The 22,991-nt window shown below is 31.3% G+C and overlaps 1 protein-coding gene across 1 annotated transcript; it reads left to right on the top strand.

Annotated features, from left to right (window-relative positions):
• Positions 1–11,457: 11,457 nt before the first annotated feature.
• LOC132032858 (probable peroxygenase 5) lies at positions 11,458–17,464 on the top strand. Its single transcript, XM_059422629.1, has 6 exons — positions 11,458–11,735; positions 12,478–12,576; positions 12,710–12,795; positions 15,325–15,419; positions 16,095–16,220; positions 17,180–17,464. Exons 1-6 carry the CDS (start codon positions 11,705–11,707, stop codon positions 17,331–17,333), a joined length of 591 nt encoding a protein of 196 aa, XP_059278612.1. The 5' UTR covers positions 11,458–11,704; the 3' UTR covers positions 17,334–17,464.
• Positions 17,465–22,991: the final 5,527 nt, after the last annotated feature.

Below are 22,991 nucleotides of genomic sequence, written 5' to 3'. Positions count from 1 at the left end.
TGTTAGTCGAACTTATATATTATCTTTTGAAAACTAAGTTCGTATTGAACAATACTATAATTTATTTATTTTGCTAATATTTAGGATATTGAATCTATTAAGAATTTACTTATTATTATTTTTCCAAAACTATGTAAGAAGTTCTAATATTTAGCATTTTGAAATTATTAAGGTCTTATCTTATATAAATGCTTAATTTGAACTATATAACATATATAATTATAATTTCTTCCATGTTACTTTTCCAAATATTTTGAAGTTTAAAATCAACTAAAATTTTATTTATTAGATCCCTTATTTAAAACTATGTAGGAAATCCTAATATTTATGAGTTTTTAAAAATTTAATAAGTCGAGCCCCATCTCTCTCTCTTTATAAACTACCAATAAGATGTAGCTTTGGAAATAAGCACAATCTTTTTCTTTTCTTTTTTTTTAAATTATTTTTATTACATAGGAGGTAGGGAAAAGAAAAATGGGGAGGGGATACCAATGTAGGGATTTGAACCTTCACCAACAAAGTAAAAGTTCAAATAGCCAATCAACTGAGTTATTAGATCCCTACGAAATAAACACAATCTTAGCAAGATGTTAGACGGTTATGTTCCTCCACAACTATATGAAATTTTTAAATGATAAAAGAAAATATCGAAACTATATATAAACTAAGTGGTCAGGGATATTCATAATATTGTAGTACCTTTTTTGTTTCTTTCCTTTAAAAAAACGAGTTTTTTTAAAAAAGAAAGATATTTTCCCGAGAACATACAATTGAATGTAAATATCACGGATGCAATAATGAATCAGTTGGACCACCTTATGCTACATGCTTCAAAATTATAGGGTTGCGTGACCAACATCCAATATTCTCTCTTTTTTTTTTCTTTTTTTTTTTTTTGATCCAAACAAATAACGTGATACCTCTTTCCCTTATTCAAGTATTCAACCTATACTGCGATGTGATGTGCACTCTACATTGTTACTTGCAGGGGTGTCGTTTTTCGGTTTGGGTCGGTTATTTGTTAAAACCATAACCAAACCAATTACTTCTTTTTAAATGTCTAAAACCATAGCACCAAAGTAAAATAATACCAACGGGTTTAAGTATTTGTTTGGTTCGATTTTTTCAATTTATTTAATTTGAATTTTTACAATTCAAATATCTCTCTCTACATTCTTCAAATTTTTGCGACGTTCTTTTCCTCACTAGAGGCTAACTTTCACGAGCAGTGAATACATCTTTGGCGGAATGTAAATGAAAGAGATAGTATGATTTTTACTTTTTACCTTTCATCGAGCAATGCATTTATCTATTGTAGCCGTTTTGATCATTTATTTCGACATTCTTCATTTTTTCAGTATCGATTAAGCCAGAAAATTTTGCCACTCAAATTTTGCCTTAAAATTATACTACGCCTTAATTTTCACCGCCGGAAAGATGAGCGATCAAGACAACAAAAAGGAACAAAATAATCTTTTTTAAGAAAGATACGGACTGAATTGTGTCATTTCAAGGTAGTTCAAAAAATGCTAAAATTTTTAGCAACATACCAAAAACCGTAGAGAGAAATTCTAAACTTTGTCAAACTTTTTTTCGTTGAAAGTCTATTTTGCATGTTATACAGTTATGCCGGCTAATCAGAGCATGGTAAATTCTTAATTTGTATATAAGTTACCCAGGGTAACTATTACATCAAAATTTCAGCTTTTGTCAACTATACTTAGCAGGAGCGTAGCAATTCATAGCTCGCCATTTGGATTGCTCTTCGCTTTTCGATTGAATATTACAATTTCAATCGCAAGAAACCGAAGTATTTTGAAATTGAGTAGGTTCGGCAGCAGACGAAGCTGCGTTCAATTATAGTCTAGCACGTATGGATCCATGTGATTATCTGCCAAATTTCTATTTCTAATAAGATGTTGTACTATACAATACCGCACATTAAAATCTGTTGATTGAGCATCAAAATAAGATGGGGAAATTTTCAGAAACACCGCCTCATCGTAAGATGCAAAGACAAGCCTAGAGCCACAATAGCTAATCTACAGACTTCAGACCACATTTGGTTGCAGCATTAACACTTTCCATGTAACTCTGGTATAAGTATGCCTGAAAAGACATATATATTGCTAGCAGCTTCAGAGCAAAAGACGGGCATAAGCTCTGCGTTCCCAAATTTCAGTTTTATTTCGAAGGGGGCATACTTTTAACGTGGGCAGTTTTTTATGCCGGACTCGCATAAATCTATGAAGAATTGATTGTAAAGGTTGCCGGAATCGAAATTTATAAAATAGTTCGCCTATATAGTGTATATATGCCGGCCCGCATAATCCTTAATTCCTTTCATTAATCAGATAATAGTATACAAATTTAAACTTGCTCTTCAAGGAATTTTTAAAATTTTGATCAGAAGTGGGAGCCCAACCTCCTCCGGAATCCCATTGATTTAAATAAAAGGATTAAATATGAAGGCGCAAAACTTAAAGACCACCTCAAAAGGCGGCACTGGCGAATTGCCCACTTATTTTTGCGTCTACGTCTTAGCAATATGGGCACTCGTTAGGACCGTTCTTCAAAGGCGGTTCCTTTAAATTCTGCTCATATTTAAATCTTAAATTTTCGCTCTTCGCTAAATCCCACAAGCTCAAAGTTCGAACCTCCACACAACAAAATTTTAAAAATTCGCAAGGCAAAGTTTAAATTTCGCTATGCCCCATCGGCATATACCGTGAAGAATTTATGAAGACAGCCGCACCCCAAGATACTTATGTCTTGCGGCGTACTTGATAAGTATGCTTGTTCCGCATAACTTTGATAATTCCTTCATGTTTCGCATGTGTTTGCCCATTGTATGCCCCCATCGGTATAAACTGGCAAGGATTTACCAAACTTATGCGATGGGGCATACTTATGCCTTATGGGCAAACTTTGCCTTCGAAGCATATATATGTATTTTTTCAAGCATATATACCAAAGTTACATGGAAAAGTATTATGCTACAACCAAATGTCCATCCCGTATACAAATTCACACTTTGGCAAATACAAGGTAGATTAGCAATCATTGACAGACTTTAAATATTTTCCCATCTTACGTCATGTATGCACTCCAAGAAATATTTTCCCATCTTTATTTTCGAATGCTCCATCACAAAGGATTGTGGTACGTATGATTGTTGGTATGGGTACAATACCAGAAGAATAGAGGGTCGGGCAAGACGAAATCACATGGATCTCACCGTTGCTAGACCTGTGCCTTTACTCCATTACTTCTTCGATACTTTGGTATGCTAGTGGCATTGGTTTGGAGAAAGGAACCTACTCGGATTTCAAAATACTCGCTTTCTTCCGATAGACTCGCAGAGATTGCACAACATATTCACATCCAATGGGAACAATTTCAAATGGCAGTAGCTCTTTGGCTATGAATTACTATCCTAGCTAAGTGTAGCTGATTGCAAACCGTCGTTGTTTTTTTAATGTAATAGTTGCTCCTAGTTTGACTTATACAAGTTAGCCGAGTAGGAATTTTACCATGTACGGTCAAGGTCGCCCTTCAACTTTATGTCGTACAAGTTTTTTGGATGGAATAAAATAGACTTTCAACCAAAAAAGTTTGTCTTATAAGGCAAAGTTTAAATTTATATACTTCTTCGGCGTACTTTTAGTTATGTTTAACTAAAAGTCCGCCGAGTAGGCGTACTTTTGCCTCGAGGCGCATTTTTAGTTATCCGATCCGCACAACTTAACTTTTTCTTAAAGATTGTATCTTCGATCCGCACACTCCCCTAGTCCCGCTTGCGAAATTATTTTTTTTTTATTTTATGCTTGAGCGGGGGTTCGAACCCGTAATTTCATGTATTCGCTCATTTTTTCCAAGCAAAGCGGCAAAAATTTAAAAAGACCACAAATATGAAGGGCAAAATTTAAAGACCACAAATTTGAGTGGCAAAATTTAAAGACCACCCCAAACGGCGGCAATCCGTGCAAAAAAATGAAAATAAGTAGATTAAAAATTAAATTAATAATTAAAAGGTATAAAATATCTTTAATTATTTATGAAAAGTTAATATTATACATATAAATAATTATAAATTTTATGTATATAATTATCGGTTTTGGTTCGGTTATTTATTCGGTTATTTTTTACTATAACCATAACCAAACCAAATCCTATCGATTTTTCAAATTTAAAACCAAACCAAACCAAACCAAACCAAACCAAATGTCGGTTTTTTTATTCGGTTTGGTTAAATTTTCAGTTTGATTTTGGTTTTAACAAAACTGTGAACAGCCCTAATTGTTACTTCAACAACAATCATAATCACATACCTAATTATTATGCATAAGAAAGTCTAAAACAATAGAGGCAACACTTGGCACACTGAGACGAATTCAGGATTCGAAAAGATGGGTGTACTATAGGTGAATTGAAGATATATATGTGATCGGTTCATACTTTAAGTTCTCACCGTTGAGTTAATTAAGCTTTTGAAATTTTGAACCTCATAATTATTATTTTATATTATCATATTCGTGTGGAAGATGTTGGAATTGATTGAACTCATAATTGACTATATGTTTTACCATCACTACCGCTAGTTTTAACATGCACGTGTAATTTAATACCACTTTTCCCGTTTCAATTTATGTGAACCTATTCGATTGGGTACGGAGTTTAAAAAAAGAGATAAATTTTTTGAACTTGTTGTGTTAAATGAATCATATATATTTTGTGTGGTTATAAATCATTGCATAAAGATAAATTATTGGTGAATTCAAGATATATATTTGATATATATATCGGTTCATACTTTAAGTTCTCGCCATTGAGCTCATTAAGCTTTTGAAATTTTTGAGGTTCAAAATTATTATTTTCTTTACATATATTATATGTTGGAATTAATTGAACTCATAATTGACTATATGTTTTATCATCCACTACTAGTTTTAACATACACATGTAATTTATTAAATAAATTTTTTTTAATATGTCAAACTTGAAAATTTTGAAAGGTTAAATCATCATATAAAAAAAGAAAAAATAATTAAAACGCAAGAAATGACGCAAAAAAGAAAAAGTAATCATTCTAGGAGTGGGCTCACCAAAAACTAGCTTGTACCTCTATCGTTTCAAACTGTAGGCTGGATGTTGCAAATGATAATAATGTCCAATATGGTTAAGTACATTCACATTATATATTTATACTCAATAAATGTCATTAACTTCCTCACCTAAAATTGGGACAACACGTTCTAAGAAAAGATACATATATAATAAAAAAGCAAAAAAAAAAAAAAAAAAAAAACAGTTTACAAAGTTAAAATAGCATTATAGTGCAATTCAAAAAACGTAAACTATTTTCTGAAAAACATGTCATGCTATCACATTCTAAAATTGAGTCAACAATAGTATATTTCTTCCTCTTATTTCTCAAGTCTTTTACCATCGAGAAAGGTGGTTCTGCAGTTCAATCTTAGCCTGATACACTGCTAAAAAAATCTCTATTTTTCCCTTAAATTTTTATTGAAAAATATTCAGTAGCTATTTCCCACTGAATGTCGGTAAGAAAAATTGAAATAGTAGTGTTTTCACACGAAAAAATTATGAAGTTTCCGAGCTTTCAATGGGAACCTATTTCCCACCATGCATTTTCCCAGTGAGCTGTGATAAGTCGTGGATCTTAGGACTTTTTACATCCACTACTTATACTTTTGAGTAGTCTTTTCAAGTATTTGTCCGTGTTTTCATAGTGTTTTTGTGCGTTTTCAGGTTGTATAAGTCTGAGGGCCTAAGGTGAACAAAATGGCAGAAAAAGAGCATCAAATGCGGAGGGAATGCGACACCGCATCTAAGATATGCGGTCGCAAGTTCCACCTCAAACTCAGATCATTGAATGTGCCAAAACGATTAAGATGCGATCATTATGCGGCACCGCATTCTCATTATGCGGTCGCATACTCTCACCTTTTGGCAATCAGTGAACTCGAGAGAAAAGGCCAACTTGCGGAGCGAATCCGGCATCACATATTCAGGATGCAGCCGCATTCTCGAGCGAGAAAGAAGATCAGAACACAGAAAATGCGAGGCAAATGCGGCCGCATACTCGATATGCGACCACATTCTCTTGTCCGCAATTGCTCATTTAAGTCGTTTTGGCTACTTTTTGTCCTTCTTTATAAATACTTTTACCTAGTGCACTTTTACTTTTTGTTGTCCATTAGCATTAAAGGCAAACCTTGTTAGGTAGTGATGAATCTTACACTCTTTTGTCATCTCCTATATTAAACCATTGTAAGCTTTATGAATATCTTCTTTATCTTTGTCTTTTATTTAATGGAAATGAGTAGCTAATCCCATTATCTAAGTTTGTGGGACCAAATGTGTTAGTTATGTGATTGGGTTTTTGCATTCAAACTTCATTTGTATGTTAAAGATGTTTTTCTATTAACTCTAGCTTTAATAACATTTAATGGTGTACAACATTATTTGTGCCTAGTCACTTTTGCTTGAGAAAGAAAGTAAAAGTTAGGAAAAGAGTAGATAGCAAGGATTTGGGGCTTTAAACCCCATTTAATAGCTTGAGCTAGAGATATGAAAGTTAGCTTGAAATAAAATGGGTGTTCACATTTTCGACATTCTAAGGCTTGAGAAAGTTTAGTAATGATATTTATCGATTTGGTCGAGAGATTTTTGATAAATCTATGTAGCCCATATTTAAATACATCTAGACATATAAATGAGTTGGATTGATATCCATTCGCATTACTTTCCTTTGGGACCGTACCTTAGTGCTTTTACATAATTGTTAGTCCAAACATAATTTTCCTCTATCAAGTAGTGTGACAAACATTAAAACCAAACATTATTATTATACCCCCATCCCTAGAAATATAGACTAATAATCGAGCGTTACACTTAACAAGTACATTTCTTTATTGTATTCTCTATGGGATTCGACCCCAACCTTGTTGGGTTCTATATTTGACAACGACCGCTTACTCCTATTTTTAAAGGTGTAATTTGGGCGTATCAAGCTAATTCGGTGGGAATGAGGTGGAAAATCATGTTTTATAGCATAAATTTTTCACTGAATATCGGTAGCAAAATGCTCTGTTTCTAGTAGTGATCGACTAGGTTTATATCTTTATTATAGTAGATTATATCTTTTAACTTATTACTTTAAAGCAAATAATAATTTGTGTTTTTAACACAATTAATGGTATATGTTTTTTATTTTTATTTTTAATAATTAATTAATCTGAAGTATCGAGATATGTGCCTAAAATTTTGTTACATAATTATTAATAATCTGAAGTATTGAAATACGTGCCTTGAGTGAAGGGGTTTGGATATATGGTTGCTTGCCACATCTTTTGATATCTTGGCTATTTTTTCAACGATAAGATTTTTTCTTACCAAAAGGGGAAGGGTTGTTGTAATTTGCAAGACATATTATAACTTAAAATATCTCTCGTTGACTCCACAAGAATCACTACTTTTTTCTGACGCTAAAAATAAAATAAATTTAATACTCCCATTACGACTTTCTCAATTTGAAAATAAGTGTCGTTTTTCTTTTTTTTTGAATATTAATTTGATTAAATTTAAATTAAATTAATATTTAAAAATTATGAAAAATATTTTAAGTATAATTCTTCACATATCCATATGATGAAACATATATCTTATAATGTTGGTTAAATTTTTTATAATTTGACTTCGACGAGAGAAATATGTCAAGCAAGTATATTTTAATTTCTATGATTTGAAAGATAACAGAAGTATCCAAACATTGCATATCTTTCCGTATTGTGGGCGAAAATTAGGAAGAGAAAAAAAATGATATCTTTCTCTTAGGCTAAAAGTTTCCTTCTGTAATAGAAAACTAGCAATAAAGTATTACAAGTGAGTTAACAAATGTACTTTAATGTGATTAATTTAGTTGGTTTCTCTCTCATTTTAGTTAGTTTTTATGATTTGTATCTTTTAAATTACAGTCTTCCAAAGAAATATTATCGTTATCAATTCCGCGATTAAGCGATTCTCCTTTGTGACAATAACAATCTATATTTTGTTTCTTTTCCTCTTATTTTTCCTCTTAATTTCTCAATTGTTGTTAAAATTTGTCTTATTTTAGTTATGTCCTTTTTTTTTTTTTTTTTTAGATTTAGTAAATGAGTTATGTTTAATTCAAATATCACTCACATGTCAAGTTTATAATCACAAGATTCAAAGAATAAACAAATAAATGTGTAGAATAAACTCATCAAAATTAATAGCAAAACTCTAATTTAAAAGAAAAATTAAAAGAAAATCTCAAATTCACGTACCAACTATATGAACCACTAAGCACCTAGAGAAAAATCGATCGAGCGAGTGAAGACCGGAGAAAGTAGAAGAAAGAGAAAAATAATAAAAGAAAAATGAGAGACCACCGGAATAGTGAAGAATAAAGGCATTACTCACTTTAGTTAGTCTTTATGGTTTGTATATTTTGCAAAGGATATCGCGATTCTCCTTAGTGAGTCTCCATAGTTTGTTTCTTTTCCTCTTATTTTCCCCTTTAATTTCTCAATTATTGTTAAAATTTATTTTCTTTTGGTTATGTCTGCCTCTTTTTATATTTAGTAAGTTGACAATTCAAATATCCTACATGTCAAGTTTATAATCACAAGATTCAAAGGATATTTTATTATATTATAAACATTTTTAATTTAGAACCACAAGATTCAAAAGTCTATCTTTATTTTTTAAATTTCGTGCCTAGTCAAACTTAGACACTTAAATTTATTAAACATTTCTTAGATTTAGAACTATATGTCAAAAATCTTTATTTTTAAATTTCTGTCTAGGAGAAATGCCAAAGGACAATTGAGACACTGCGGACACGTGAGGACTTAAAAAGTAAACACACAAGGTAGAGTTAATGTTAAACTTCCGAAATGTACACATATTAGTCCCTGTTTAGAGTACAATTTCATGTGCTTTCTATAATAGAATAATAAAATGAAGTGTAGAAGTAAAAAAATATGATAACGTAAAAGTGAAATACACATGTACAGAGAATAGGTGTGAAACCAAGTAAGTAATCTTGTTAAAAAATGAGACCCACAACCTAAAAAAAAGGAAAGAAATCAAGACACTTGGAATAAGTCCAAATTTAGTATACAACTCAGACAGCTTTTTGTACAATTTGTCAATGTTGTGTTCGTCTTCCTTTGCCACTTATGTATATAAAAAAAATAGAAATATCAAAACGATAACATTTTGAGTCAAATATGCATACAATTTGAGAAGCTAATAAAACACTAATATCCATGATAATTGCAATCTGGAAGGAAATAAATTTTTCCGGAGGTACTTTAACATAAATAAATTTTTCCGGAGGTACTTTAACATAAATAAAATTGATTCAGCCTTTCAAGTCAAGTGCAGAGCAAATTTGAGTTGTCATTAAAATTTGAGTTATCATTATTCTCTAAAAAATTAGAGAATGAAACATTCAATCGGAAAAATAACTAAAGTAGTTGACTAAAGTATATAATTTTTCTTTTGTAATATTATTTTACTACTATATAGAAATGGCACTTATAAAATTCCTTATAATTCGTATGCAATTTATTATGCGTTGCAGTTATTCTGCAAAAACTTAGTTGAAAGAAAATTTCAGTGGTCGTTTGGTAAGACAAAATTATCCCAGTATTATAATTCTAGGATTATAATCCTGGAACTAATTTGTCCCATCTAAAAGGTGGATAAAATAATCCCAAGGTTAATCGGATAAGGTGGTATATCTATCTTTAATTATGAGCTTCATTTTATACTTTGTTTGATAGAAGATATAAATTTATCATGAAATAATTTTATACCTTCTATCAAATATAGTACAAAATTAATTTCAAAGTGAGTGATAAACAGTGTTTTAAAAGGCAGTTTCAAGACTCGCCTCGGGCTTGCCTCGGCGCGAGGCACTGGCAAAACGCCCCGGGGCTCACGTGCGGGGCTTAGTTCCTATGAGGCTTACGCCCTAAGCGTCCGACTGTACGCCCTAAACACGCCTAACGTCCAACGCTCGGGGCTCGCCTAACAGTTCTTATACAATTTATATATTAAATTCTTTAATTAAAATCGTTGATCCTTATAATTCTTTAGCAAATGAATGATATTTAATAGTTTTTCATCTATAGACATAAGAAGATTGAGTGTAACTCAAATAACAAGTCGTAGTATTGCATATTTACTATTTGAGAACATCGTGAGGGTGAATATCACTTAATATTTCTTTTAAAAATACATAACCGATTTGTACATTTTCACTTGTCATTGGTCTTTTGTCCTGTATATCAAAATTATCAGATTTTATTATTTCGCTATTTGAAAGTAATTTTCATTTTATTCATGAAGGAATTACGTTTTAATTATAATACTGATAAAGTTTATTGATATAAAATGAATAGTATGATAGTAATATTGTTTTAAGAAATTGTGATTTTTTCATTGTTTGAAAAGTTAAGATGTTAGGGTTGATTTGTATTCCATAATAGCTTTTATTTCATTGTATTGTTTATACTTATAAAATTATGTTATATATAATTACAAGTTGTAAGTAGGGGGTGGCTCAAGGGTGAGGCCAGTAAAGCTTTTGTTTTAGACCCTCAAACTTTTGAGGCCCCAAAAAATTTTACCGATGAATTTTATGGTTTAAGTTTCCCTTAAATAATATTGAAGATTGTAAAAAGAAGTACAAATATATATAACAAAAGAAAGAAAAAACATTATCTACGTTTTAAAACTTTGAACTAAACTACTCAAATCTTCATATTATTAAATAAAGTTTTTATAATAACATCCTAGGTAATGTCTTTAAAACACATGGCTAATATCTTATTGACTTGAATTGATCCTCACTAATATAAATACTAATGTTACTATTATCATTTATTTACGCTTTCTTTTATTTTTTTTATGTAATTTTACCTATTTAAAATATTTATTGTAATTAAATATTTTTATGAATACTAAAAATATATACCCATGGGGCTTACGCCCCGTGCCTTGGGGCTTACGTCTCGCCGGGGCAAATATAAAACTCCTGCCTTATGCCCCCGCCTTTTAAAACACTGGTGATAAAAAACAGTAGAGTAATTACTCCTTTGAATTTATTATGTTTGAATACAAATGGTCAGGAATGCTTGGATGGATATGGAAAAGTGGGATCCACGTTAGGGAGTACCTTGCATACTTGCCCCATTTTATGTATAATTACCTGCATGCCCTCGAGGTGAAACAGGCATGTTGACGTCATAGTATAATAGAAAGTACAAATTGAAATTACTAATTTACCCCAGCCTGACATCATATTTTCATGTTTGTCCTGCCTAAGTGCCATTTCTATATATATAGTAGTAATACTAGTAGACTAGTTAAAGAAAAGTATATTTAAATATCTAAATTTGGAAAGGTAGAGAATGTATCAAAAAGTCAAACTTCTTTCCTTGTTTGGTGCACGAAATTAGGAAGAAAGAAAATGAAAGTCTCTCTATTACTAACTTCTTACATTATATATTCTTCACTTTCTTCTCCATTAAAAAAAAAACCAGTATATTGAAGTTCCCCTTTAAATCTTTCTTCTTCTTAATATCTCTTCCTTTTTTTGTTCTATTTAATTCACAAAAAAAAAAAACATTCAAAGTTTGATTCCATGGCTTCCTCAAGCAGTTCTCAATCTGATGGTATGCAACACACACTCTCTCTCTCTCTCTCACACACACTCTTGGAGATTAGCATTTTCATATTAAAAATATTGTTGTTAAGTTGTACTATTATTTTTCTCATCTTAGTAGTTATAAAGATGGGATGCTAAAAAAAAATACTAGGAATTAGGAATTAGCGACGGATAACTTATGTTGCTAAATAACAAAAATCTGTCGCTAATCTTACTTAACAACGGATTAGCGATGATTGTAAGTATCTTGTTAGCTACTGTCTATTTAGGGATAGCTGAGCAACAATTAATTCATTTCTTTGTAGCGAGAAAGTGACGATAATTTTTTGATCCATTGTCCCATGATTTACCTAGTTAATTACTCCACTAAATTATCCACAACTCATGAATTTTGAGATAGGGTTAGGATTTTGAGTTTACGATTTTGGATTCTAAAAGGGCAGCGTGTTAGGTGTTTGCTGAGATCTGAATAAATTATTTATATGTATTAAGTGATTTTTAATATAACTACAGGCTTTAGATTAAATTATTAGATTCTGCCGAATCTGCAAGCAGGGTGTAGTTTTTCCCTTGCTCATTTGATTCTATGCATATTCTTACAATGTTGATACAGGCTTAAATCTTCTTAAAGAAAGTGAAATATTCACATCTTAATATAAAAAACTTGTTAAGTATTCTTTTTTTTTTTTAACCGTATTTGTAATTTCACGTGACATATAATATATATATATATATATATATTCCTGCAGGAATTGGAAATCATGATGAACTGACCCCTTTACAAAAGCATGTAATGTTCTTTGATACCAACAAAGATGGAATTATATACCCTTGGGAAACATATCAAGGTTTGAAGTTTTCTTAATTTGTTTTTTCTATTCTTTTTAGTAAATTTGAAATTTTCTCTAATTTTATGTACTTAAATTATTATTTTTCTTTCACAATTTTCTTATTATATTTTTGGTTCTTATCATCTCTCAGGTTTCAGAAAATTGGGACGTAATGTTTTCCGTTCACTTTTGGCTGCTGTGCTCATCCATGTTGTTACTAGTCACAAGACACGACCAGTAAGTAGAATTTCATTTAAAAGTTTAAGCTTTCCAAAGTCACATATTTTTATTTACTTAATTATATTAACACTTTCGTTCACTTAATCATATTGCTAAACAATGAGATTTGAGGATCTCTCTCTAATGCAAAATTATATTGAAGCGTGTGATTATTTCATCTTAGTAGAATTTTAGAGAGAATATATTTTTCTTTTATTGAATTATGTCTTTAACACTACTATATGAAATTCTAAGAACGGGATATTTATCACGTTTGAAGCCAAAATACAATAAAGAAAGGTTAAAATAAAATTAGTCATGCAAGTACATATAAACACACGCAGATGGATTATATATTTTCAAGTTAGAACCTAAAAAAAAAAAAATATTAACTATCCACGCTGTGCTAGTTTAATAACTATAATATTTTCTATCCAAATATCCCTTTTGCGATGCTAAATGGTATGGAGAGTGATTTTCTATCTTTGTAGTGTGTGAGTTAGAAAATAGGCCAAAAATAGTATTTAATGTGACATTATATATTTATTTCTTAAATCTCTAAGTCTTTTACTAATAACAGTAAAAAATATTTTACTTATATTTGCTTTGACACAAGTAAAATATTTTCAGAAGACGACAAGTAATTTCTGTATATTGCAGGGAATAAAAGGATATTATTTATGTGGTAGCCATTAGGCATGTTACAATAATTGACTGTGGTAAGGTAGGGGCATCAATATTGGACAATAATGGAGTAGCTTTTTTTAAAAGTATTATGACGATGAGATATTTTAAAGTGTTTTCTCATGATTATAATGATGGAAATATGGATTTGGTTGGATTCGTATGAAATTTGCATCACACAAAAATTGTTTGAGTTTTATCTATTCCAACTTTTTCTTTTTGAGCATTATTAGTAATTGATTACCTATAGGCTATAACATATTTTAAAGTGTTTTCTCATGATTAAAATGATAAAAATATGGATTTGGTCGGATTCGGATGAAATTTGAATCACACAAAAATCGTTTGAGTTTTATCTATTCCAACTTTTTCTTTCTGCGCATTATTAGTAATTGATTAGATATAACACCGAAGTACGAGTAAAAATTTTGTTCGATTCAAAGAAATGAAAGTTGACTAAATAAATGTTCAACTTTTTATTTTATAACTATTAAACATATTAATAATGTATTATTAAATTAGTTACTCACTACTAGAAAATACGGGATTAGCTACGGAATTTGTCGGTAATCCCAACTAATTCGCCGCTAAATAGTTCCTAGCTAATTTGATTTTCTTATAATTCGTCGCTAATCCGTAGCTAAATGAGATAAGCATGAGATTTTTGCCGTTTAGTTACAAAATTTTGTACTCTTTTATTATAAATAAAAATATAATTATCCCACAAATATGAATACTAGATTTTACCTCTTTTCATTTAAAAAATTGCTCCCTTTGTCTCAATTATGTAATACGTTTTTTTTTAGTCTGTTTAAAAAAATGATACATTTCTATATTCACAAATAATTTAACTTAAAACTACCCTTTTTATCTTTTACTGAAATAATTTACAATCACATAAATATCTATGACTTGTAAAGATCACAAATTTGAAAAGTTTTTTTTCTTTCTTAAACTTCATGCTTAGTTAAATTATATTACATAAATTGGAATAGAGAGTAATTAATTCTGAATTCTAAATTAAAAGAGAAAAAAAAATGTCAACAGATTGGTGGATTAGTTGTCTAGACTCTAGACTAGAGCTGGAAGCAGCGGTAGACATAAATCAATAGAGTTGTAAAATTAACTTCTTTGATAGTTCACAGCTAGTTGTTTCTAGCTAGTTAGCTTGAAGTTTTCTTTCTTACTATGAAGAATTGTGAGAGGTTTAATAAAGAATATCATTTCGTTTTAATTAAAGTATCGGTTTGGAACTTTAATAAAAGTAGGATTTTTTTTTTTTTGATAAAGAGCGGTTCCTCCTTTAATGAGCCTTACACTGTGTGAATTCAGATTAATCGACGCTTCGGAATAGAAACAGAACATCAGGTGGAAAATAAAATAAAAGTTTTCGTTTTTTGATATCGCATGCAAATAAAATTATACATAAATAAATAATTCTTCGGTTTAATTTTATGTATTTTAGTTCAACTAAGCACGAAGTAAAAGAATGTAATTTTCTTTTCTTTAAATTTTATGATTTTGAACTAAAGGTGTATATTACGTACACCAAAAATATCCTTCAAATTTTGTAGTCTTATACATGTCTATGTAATAATTTCTATAAAAGAGTGTCATCAAGGATAAAATGAAAATGTTGGATTAAAAAACTTATAGAATATATAAAAAAACACATATATTGAAACGGCGTGTAAAAGTAAAAACTCTTATGAAATTCTAAATCCAGTCTAATTTAGCTCGTAAAGATGACGACAAGCAAGTTAGAAATCATTTTTTTTTTCTTCTATATTTTGAAAATAAAAGTTTCACTTTTATTGCACGAAATTTACTAGTCAAATCCTCATTTATTTGTTTTGTTCACAGGGAAAATGGCCGTCTCTACTGTTCCCTATTGTGATTAAAAACATCAAATATGGCATTCATGGCAGTGATTCTGGTGCCTACGATGCAGAAGGACGGTAAATATGACTTAAACACTATTGGTTCTGATTATGTGCATGTTTTTAAAAATATTTTTTTTTAAAACACAAGTTTCTTAAAAAACGAAAAATTAATTTTTTAGTGAAAGCAGGAAAACAGGTTTTATAAACGACATTTCACATTGATTGTCACCTACCAACCCCCAAGACTCCACTTCACCCCTGCCCCTGCACCCCGAAACCCCCCGCCCACCCCACCCCCAATCCCCTTTCTGCAGTAGTCTATGCTTATCCGTTAAAATGGTTGACCCAACCATCAAGTTGGGTTACTCGATCCTTGAGTATTTCCTTCGCAACAGCAGCCACGGACAACACTCGACTACTATCGCACTGTACATAGTACAACAAGAATCCAATTAGCAAGAAATCGAAAGCGTTTTTAGCCAAAACTACGCTTTGATACCTCCTAAATTAAAATAGGCACGTACACGGGTGTAGAGAGTCTGGCCCCACCCAAACTCCTCCCACCCACGCCATACCCTTAATATTTATTTAAATTATATAAATGTTTTGAAACAATATTTTTTGCTTACTTATCGGACACCAAAATTAAATTAAAAATCACTTATTTCCCGGAATAACATTTTCCTTGCAAAAATATTTTCTTCCGTAAAAAAAACACTATTTTATTGAATGTTTTCCATACTTGTGAAGGTTTGTGCCAGAGAAGTTTGAGGAGATTTTCAAGAAGTACGCACACAAAAATTCAGATTCTTTAACATCTGACGAAGTGGACGAATTGCTCAAGAAAAATAGAGAACCTAAGGACTACTTTGGATGGTACTTACTGTTTATAAGTCTTTTAATTTTTTTTTTTTCCCTTGAAGTGATATACATTGTCTATAAAGTACTCCCTCTGTCCCAATTTAACTTGTTTGGCTATGAGAATTTTTCACTTTTTTTTTTTTGGGATTTTTTTTCATTTTATTTGAAAATTAGCGTTTGGTCATGAAAATTACAAATACAACTTCAAGTTGTATTTGGAATTTAGAAAACACCTAGAATCATTTTTTCACTTTTAGTACATTCAAACAACCAAATATTCTTTTGCAAAAACGATAACCTAAGGACTACTTTGGATGGTACTTACTGTTTATAAGTCTTTTAATTTTTTTTTCCCTTGAAGTGATATACATTGTCTATAAAGTACTCCCTCCGTCCCAATTTAACCTGTTTGGCCGTGAGAATTTTTCACTTTTTTTTGGGATTTTTTTTTATTTTATTTGAAAATCAGCGTTTGGTCATGAAAATTACAAATACAACTTCAAGTTGTATTTGGAATTTAGAAAACACCTAGAATCATTTTTTCACTTTTAGTACATTCAAACAACCAAATATTCTTTTGCAAAAACGATAACCAAACACAACTCCATTTTCAACTCCAACTTCAAAATTCCAAAAAATGTGAAAAATATTGGGTTTTCATGGCCAAACGCCTACTTATTAGTGTCTTAATTTGACTGGGCACGGAGTTTAAGAAATAAAGGGAGACTTTGAAATTTTGTGGGCTTAAATTAAAGATGTATGTAGTCCTTTAAATTTTGTGATCTTAAACTTGCCACGTAAAATGTTGGAATTAGAAAACTTACCAAATATAGAAAAAGATTTTTTTGGAACAGACCAAAAAAGAAAGTAGGTCACTTAAATTTGGACGGAGGGAGTATTTAATTTCCTTTTGGGCGAAAGTTCCATGGTAAAATATTGGTAATCATACTTTTTTTGTGTGTGTGTGTGTATAGGCTTAATGCTATAACAGATTGGAGGATTCTATATAGTGTGGGAAAAAACGAGGATGGTGTATTGACTAAAGAATCAGTACGAGGTGCTTATGATGGAAGCTTTTTTGAGCAAAAGGCAAAAGAGGTTGCTGCTAAGAAAATGAAGTCAAGCTAGTTGATCTCATTACCACATTTTGATATTGCACAAAATCAACATGAAGCTATTTATTTATACTTATAATTGCTTCTATTGGTTCTTTTTCTTTTTATTCTTGTTTGATTTTTTTAGTTTGATACTTCACTCAACTCTTAGTTTCATTCATGTATCGACTTTATTATATATGTAAATACCTCCATCTTTGATCAGATGTCTCGAAAATACCGAGGACAATTATAATTTTTTTTGGGATAGAATGGTGCAACCCTATCTAATGTCATTTTGGAAAACAATGGAAGTAGGCAGCAGGTGCCTTTTTGATAAAAATAAAATTTTGAAAATATTAATGTTGCTTTTTACGGTGAAAAACGGCGGGAAAATTTAGGAAAACAAAAATGCAATTTTGGTTCAAAAAATAAATCAATCAAATTATTTGACCAAGCTTAGGGACTACAACAATACGAGGACTTGCTATCTTCTCAATTCTTTAAAGCTAGAATAAAAGTATTTTTTTGTTTATACCTAATAAATCTCTTTCCTTCTCCCTACGTGGGACAAAAGTTCCTTCATGTCCCAATCACAATCTAATCCACAGGTCATGGGATCAAACTTCATCCACATAAAAATAAAAAATAGAGACCAACACTTATCAACTGGAGTGGCTAGTGAGTTAATTAATTACTCTATGCTTTATATGTTATTATTACATTCCGATCGACCAAACTTTAGGCTCATAAATTTTTTCAAACAACTCATGTGATATTGCTATGAATTAATAGGCCGTTGCCCCCACATACTCGAGTTCTAATTTAAATTCAAGACTAAGCGCCTTGTATTAAAGTACAAATTAATAGCGATCAAGCCCTTAACAAAATTATGTAGAGAAGAACGAAATTATGTACAGAAGAACAGAAGGATACTTTCTTCAGATTTAAACAATTATAGACATTACAACTATATTTTAAATTTCAAGATTTATTAGTCCAAATAAATAATACGGGTTACTATGTTTGAACTAATAATTTGAATTCAATTAGCACCAAAGTGGTGGCCTAATTGTCATGAAGTGGAAGGAGCTCAGTTCAAGCCTCAAATGGAGACAAAAATAGTAGGTGATTGTTCTCTCTTATCATGTCCAACCTTCTTGATGGATTTACCTTATATGTACCAATAATAATAAGAGAAACTTACAGAAATGACTAGATAATTAGAGTTGTTAATAACCTGCAGCTATGTTTTATATATTTACATTTCGTAGTCGGTTTTTAGGTGTGTTCGCGTGTATTTGAATACATTTTTCAGTTGTATTCGTAGCTAGGTTTTAGGTATTCCCGCGTGTATTTGCGTGTATTTGAATACATTGCTCAGTCATATTCATATGTATATAAATGAAACAAACAACATATAAAATCAAAAATCCAATTCATTTGGCAAACATACAATCATAATACAGTCAAAATATGCATTCAGTATATACATATTTACATAAATACACATACGATTGTATTGACTTTTTTACGTAAACCAAATACATATATACAACCGCATATAGTTACGAAATAAAATTGTAGCTACGAAATGTAATTAACTTAAATAGTACTAATTATTAACCATAAATACCTTTTAGGGTTACTTATGCCATGTAAAATTTCCTAATAATAATTTAAATTCAATGGAAGTCTAATTTTTCGGGCTAGTCAATTAAAATGAATTTTCATCAAATAATCGTGAGGTATAAGCCCAAGAGTCACCCAAGTCTTACGTTGAGGCTACTCCACCCAAACCCTCTCCCCAAAGGGGTCACTCCATCCCTTTGAGGGCATTGGAAGCCACAACTAGAAGAAGCAAGAGAGAGCTCTAATTAAGATTAAAAACTTCAAGAATTTCTCAACAAAATGCAATCATTCAGACACTTTCTTACAAAGTTATTTAACTAATAATAACTATTACTATCAATTAGTGGCGATGATCATCAAAGAGTTCGTAAAGGATAGCTCGAATTATTCACACTCAAGAACTTATTCAGATTCAATATGCTTAAGCTCTTGAAGTAAAATACACATCAATCAAACACGAGAAGAAGTGATCAAACCCTTGAGGACATTTATAAAGAGAAGAATAAGATGATTTTATAAAGAGAAGAATAAGATGATACTTTCTTTAAACTTAGAGAAATTGTACTACAAAGTCAACTTGAAAATTAAAAACTAGCTACAATTTTTGCATTTTCTTCTTGATTTCACAGACACGAAATCTGTTCATGTTACACGTTTTGCTTTGTGAAACGCCCACGTGTGCAATTTCACTTGCAGTATAAATGTTAACAAAGAATTCAAAATATTTCTAACAAAAGTTGTTCTTACTTTAACATAGATACTACATAATAAAATTTATCTAATGATGAAGAGTCAATCACTGAACACTGTAGCTTGTGCAATTTCACTTGCAGTATAAATGTTAACAAAGAATTCAAAATATTTCTAACAAAAGTTGTTCTTACTTTTACATAGATACTACATAATAAAATTTATCTAATGATGAAGAGTCAACCACTGAACACTGTAGGAATTACGTGTGCTACTTCCTTTCCAGTGTTGACTATCTTAGCTACACGTTCGTATCTCTGAACACTGTAGTGTGCTACTTCCTTTCCAGTGTTGACTATCTTAGCTACACGTTTGTATCTCTTGGGCGGCGATGATGAGTCTAAAGTTGAGAGTACTTTATCTCCTAATTCATGCGAAAACTTCAAAGTTCCAAAACTTTTGCTCTGATTTGAATCATTCCTACGCACTGAAAAGTTACATACTCCTTTATAAAAAGGACGTAGAGTGAGGTTTAACTCACCAACATATTTATCGTGTGAGAGCCTCCTTCGACAAAACAATTCAATGACAGCAGGAACTTCCTCTTGTACAATGTCTTCCTCGAGCACGACGAAGCAAAGAGGGGTATTCCGCTCGTGATTCGTCTGGTTCACAAGATCCACTTCCGTACACTTGCTGTGTCCTGCTATTGAAACCTTCGCGTAAACTTTCATTTCCCCAAAATTTCGAACATCGACAAGGTCGCTAGCAGAATGGACCGTAAAATAAAAACACCTTGCCTCCATGTTATGAGTTTCAAGAAGCAATTTTTTTCGTTACAACTTCTTTCTAATCTTTCAAGTTGCATATATGAAAAAATGTTTACCTAAGTTATTAATTATACAGCCTTTATATACAAATCCCAAAATGAGGACCATAAGTTCGGGGATAGCTAGCGTAGAGAAAGGGGATGATATGTTGATCGAGTCAACGTGGAAAATAAAATTTACGTTGACTGATAAGTTGACGAGCAAGAGTTAATAGAATTGGCAATATTGGTATTATCGACAATATTATGGACAAAGAAATCACTATCACATTTAACACAATTGTGAATTTTAATTGTTTTTGACCTTTTCCATATCCAGTTGAACTAGTCCTCTTCTGACTCAATGGGTGCATGGCCACTCTTGCATGTTGTAAGGTCCACATGAATATAGACTTGACTGAAGCAAGTGTGGCAAAACGAGTCACGGTGAGATGGATGGATCCTTTCACGTTTAATCAAAAGTCTCGGGTTCAAGCATTGGATATGAAATTTTGTTTGTTAGCAAAACGCTTATCCCTTAAATGGATCTTACGTTGCACAAATCTGAATTAATCAGAACTCCAATACGAATACCAAACACGAAGAAGAAACCCGAAAAAAGAAAGTAAAAGATAGGAGGAGAGAGTAAGACTTAAGTCGTCTAATATTTCAAAAGAGTTAAGAATTATCTCAAATTAAAAAATAAAAAGAGACAAAATAAAATCCTGCATATACATGGTAACCAAAGGGATTGGAACCCTTGACCAGAAGGGCTGATAGGGTTCCTTCTCTGTCACTAGACCAACAACACACTTTGTTAACGCATTCTCAAGTTGTATTTCTGCAATGATAATTTTTTTTTTTTTTTTTTGCGTGGATTGTCCTTTATTTGGGGTGGTCTTTAATTTAGGCAGATGTAGTAAATTCGAAGACTTTCGCCGGAGAAAGACACTGGAGAAGAGAAGGGGGGAGGCCTAGTCAGCTTGATGGACTTCTCCGGGGAACATAAGTCTGGTCCCAAATTAACCACAATATAATTGTGGGCAATTGCAGGATTAGCCTTCACTGGGGATGGTCTTTAATTTTTGTGCCTCAAATGGTTGTCTTTAACTTTTGTCGTTAAGACAGAATTTAGACCTTACAAACAGAATTTGCACATGGACAGAATTTATAAATTTCTATCTTAAAGTAAAATTTAACAATCTCGGAGCATTAGGCGAAGGATAAACTTAAAGAAGACCAATTTGAAGGATAAAAATTAAAGACCACCCCAAATAAAGGACAATCCACGCAAAAAAAAAGTATCATTGTAGCAATTCTTCATTGCGAGGTGCTTATGATGGAAGCTTTTTTGAACAAAAGGCTAAAGAGGTTGCTGCTGAGAAAATGAAGTCAAGCTAGTTGATCTCATCACCACATTTTGATATTGCACAAAATCAACATGAAGCTATTTACTTATACTTATAATTGCTACCATTGGTTCTTTTTCTTTTTATTCTTGTTTGATTTTTTAGTATGATACTTCACTCAACTCTTAGTTTCATTCATGTATCGACTTTATTATATATGTAGATACCTCATCTTTAATTAGGTGTCTCAAAAATACCGAGCACAATTATAATTTTTTTTGGGATAGAATGGTGCAACCCTATCTAATGTCATTTTGGAAAATAATGGAAGCAGGCAGCAGGTGCCTTTTTGGTAAAAATAAATTTTTGAAAATATTAATGTTGCTTTTTACAGGGAAAATGGTGGGAAAATTTAGAAAAACAAAATGCAATTTTGGTTCAAAAAATAAATCAATCAAATTATTTGACCAAGCTTAGGGACTGCAACAATACGAGGACTTGCCATCTTCCCAATTCTTTAAGCTAGAATAAAAGTATTTTTTTTGTTTATACCTAATCTCTTTCCTTCTCCCTACGTGGGACAAAAGTTCCTTCATTTCCCAATCACAATCTAATCCACAGGTCATGGGATCAAACTTCATCCACATAAAAATAAAAAATAAAGACCAACACTTATCAACGGGAGTGGCTAGTGAGTTAATTAATTACTTTATGCTTTATACGTTATTATTACATTCCGATCGACCAAACTTTAGGCTCATAAATTTTGTCAAACAACTCATGTGATATTGCTATGAATTAATAGGCCGTTGCTCCCACATACTCGAGTTCGAATTTAAATTCAAGACTAAGCGCCTTGTATTAAAGTACAAATTAATAGCGATCAAGCCCTTAACAAAATTATGTAGAGAAGAACAGAATTATGTAGAGAAGAACAAAAGGATACTTTCTTCAGATTTAAACAATTATAGACATTACAACTATATTTTAAATTTCAAGATTTATTAGTCCAAATAAATAATACGGGCTACTATATTTGAACTAATAATTTGAATTCAATTAACACCAAAGTTGTGGCCTAATTGTCAATGAAGTGGGAGGAGAACCATGACCCTCAGGTTCAAGTCTCCAGCGGAGACAAAAATAGTAGGTGAATTGTTCTTATCTGTCCAACCTTGCTGGATAGATTTACCTTATATGTACCAATAATAAT

The sequence above is a fragment of the Lycium ferocissimum genome, chromosome 10 (genome assembly GCF_029784015.1).
Source record: "Lycium ferocissimum isolate CSIRO_LF1 chromosome 10, AGI_CSIRO_Lferr_CH_V1, whole genome shotgun sequence".
Lineage (NCBI taxonomy): Eukaryota > Viridiplantae > Streptophyta > Magnoliopsida > Solanales > Solanaceae > Lycium > Lycium ferocissimum.
Note: the sequence above shows the minus strand (reverse complement) of the source record. Positions and strands in the feature narration are given on the sequence as shown.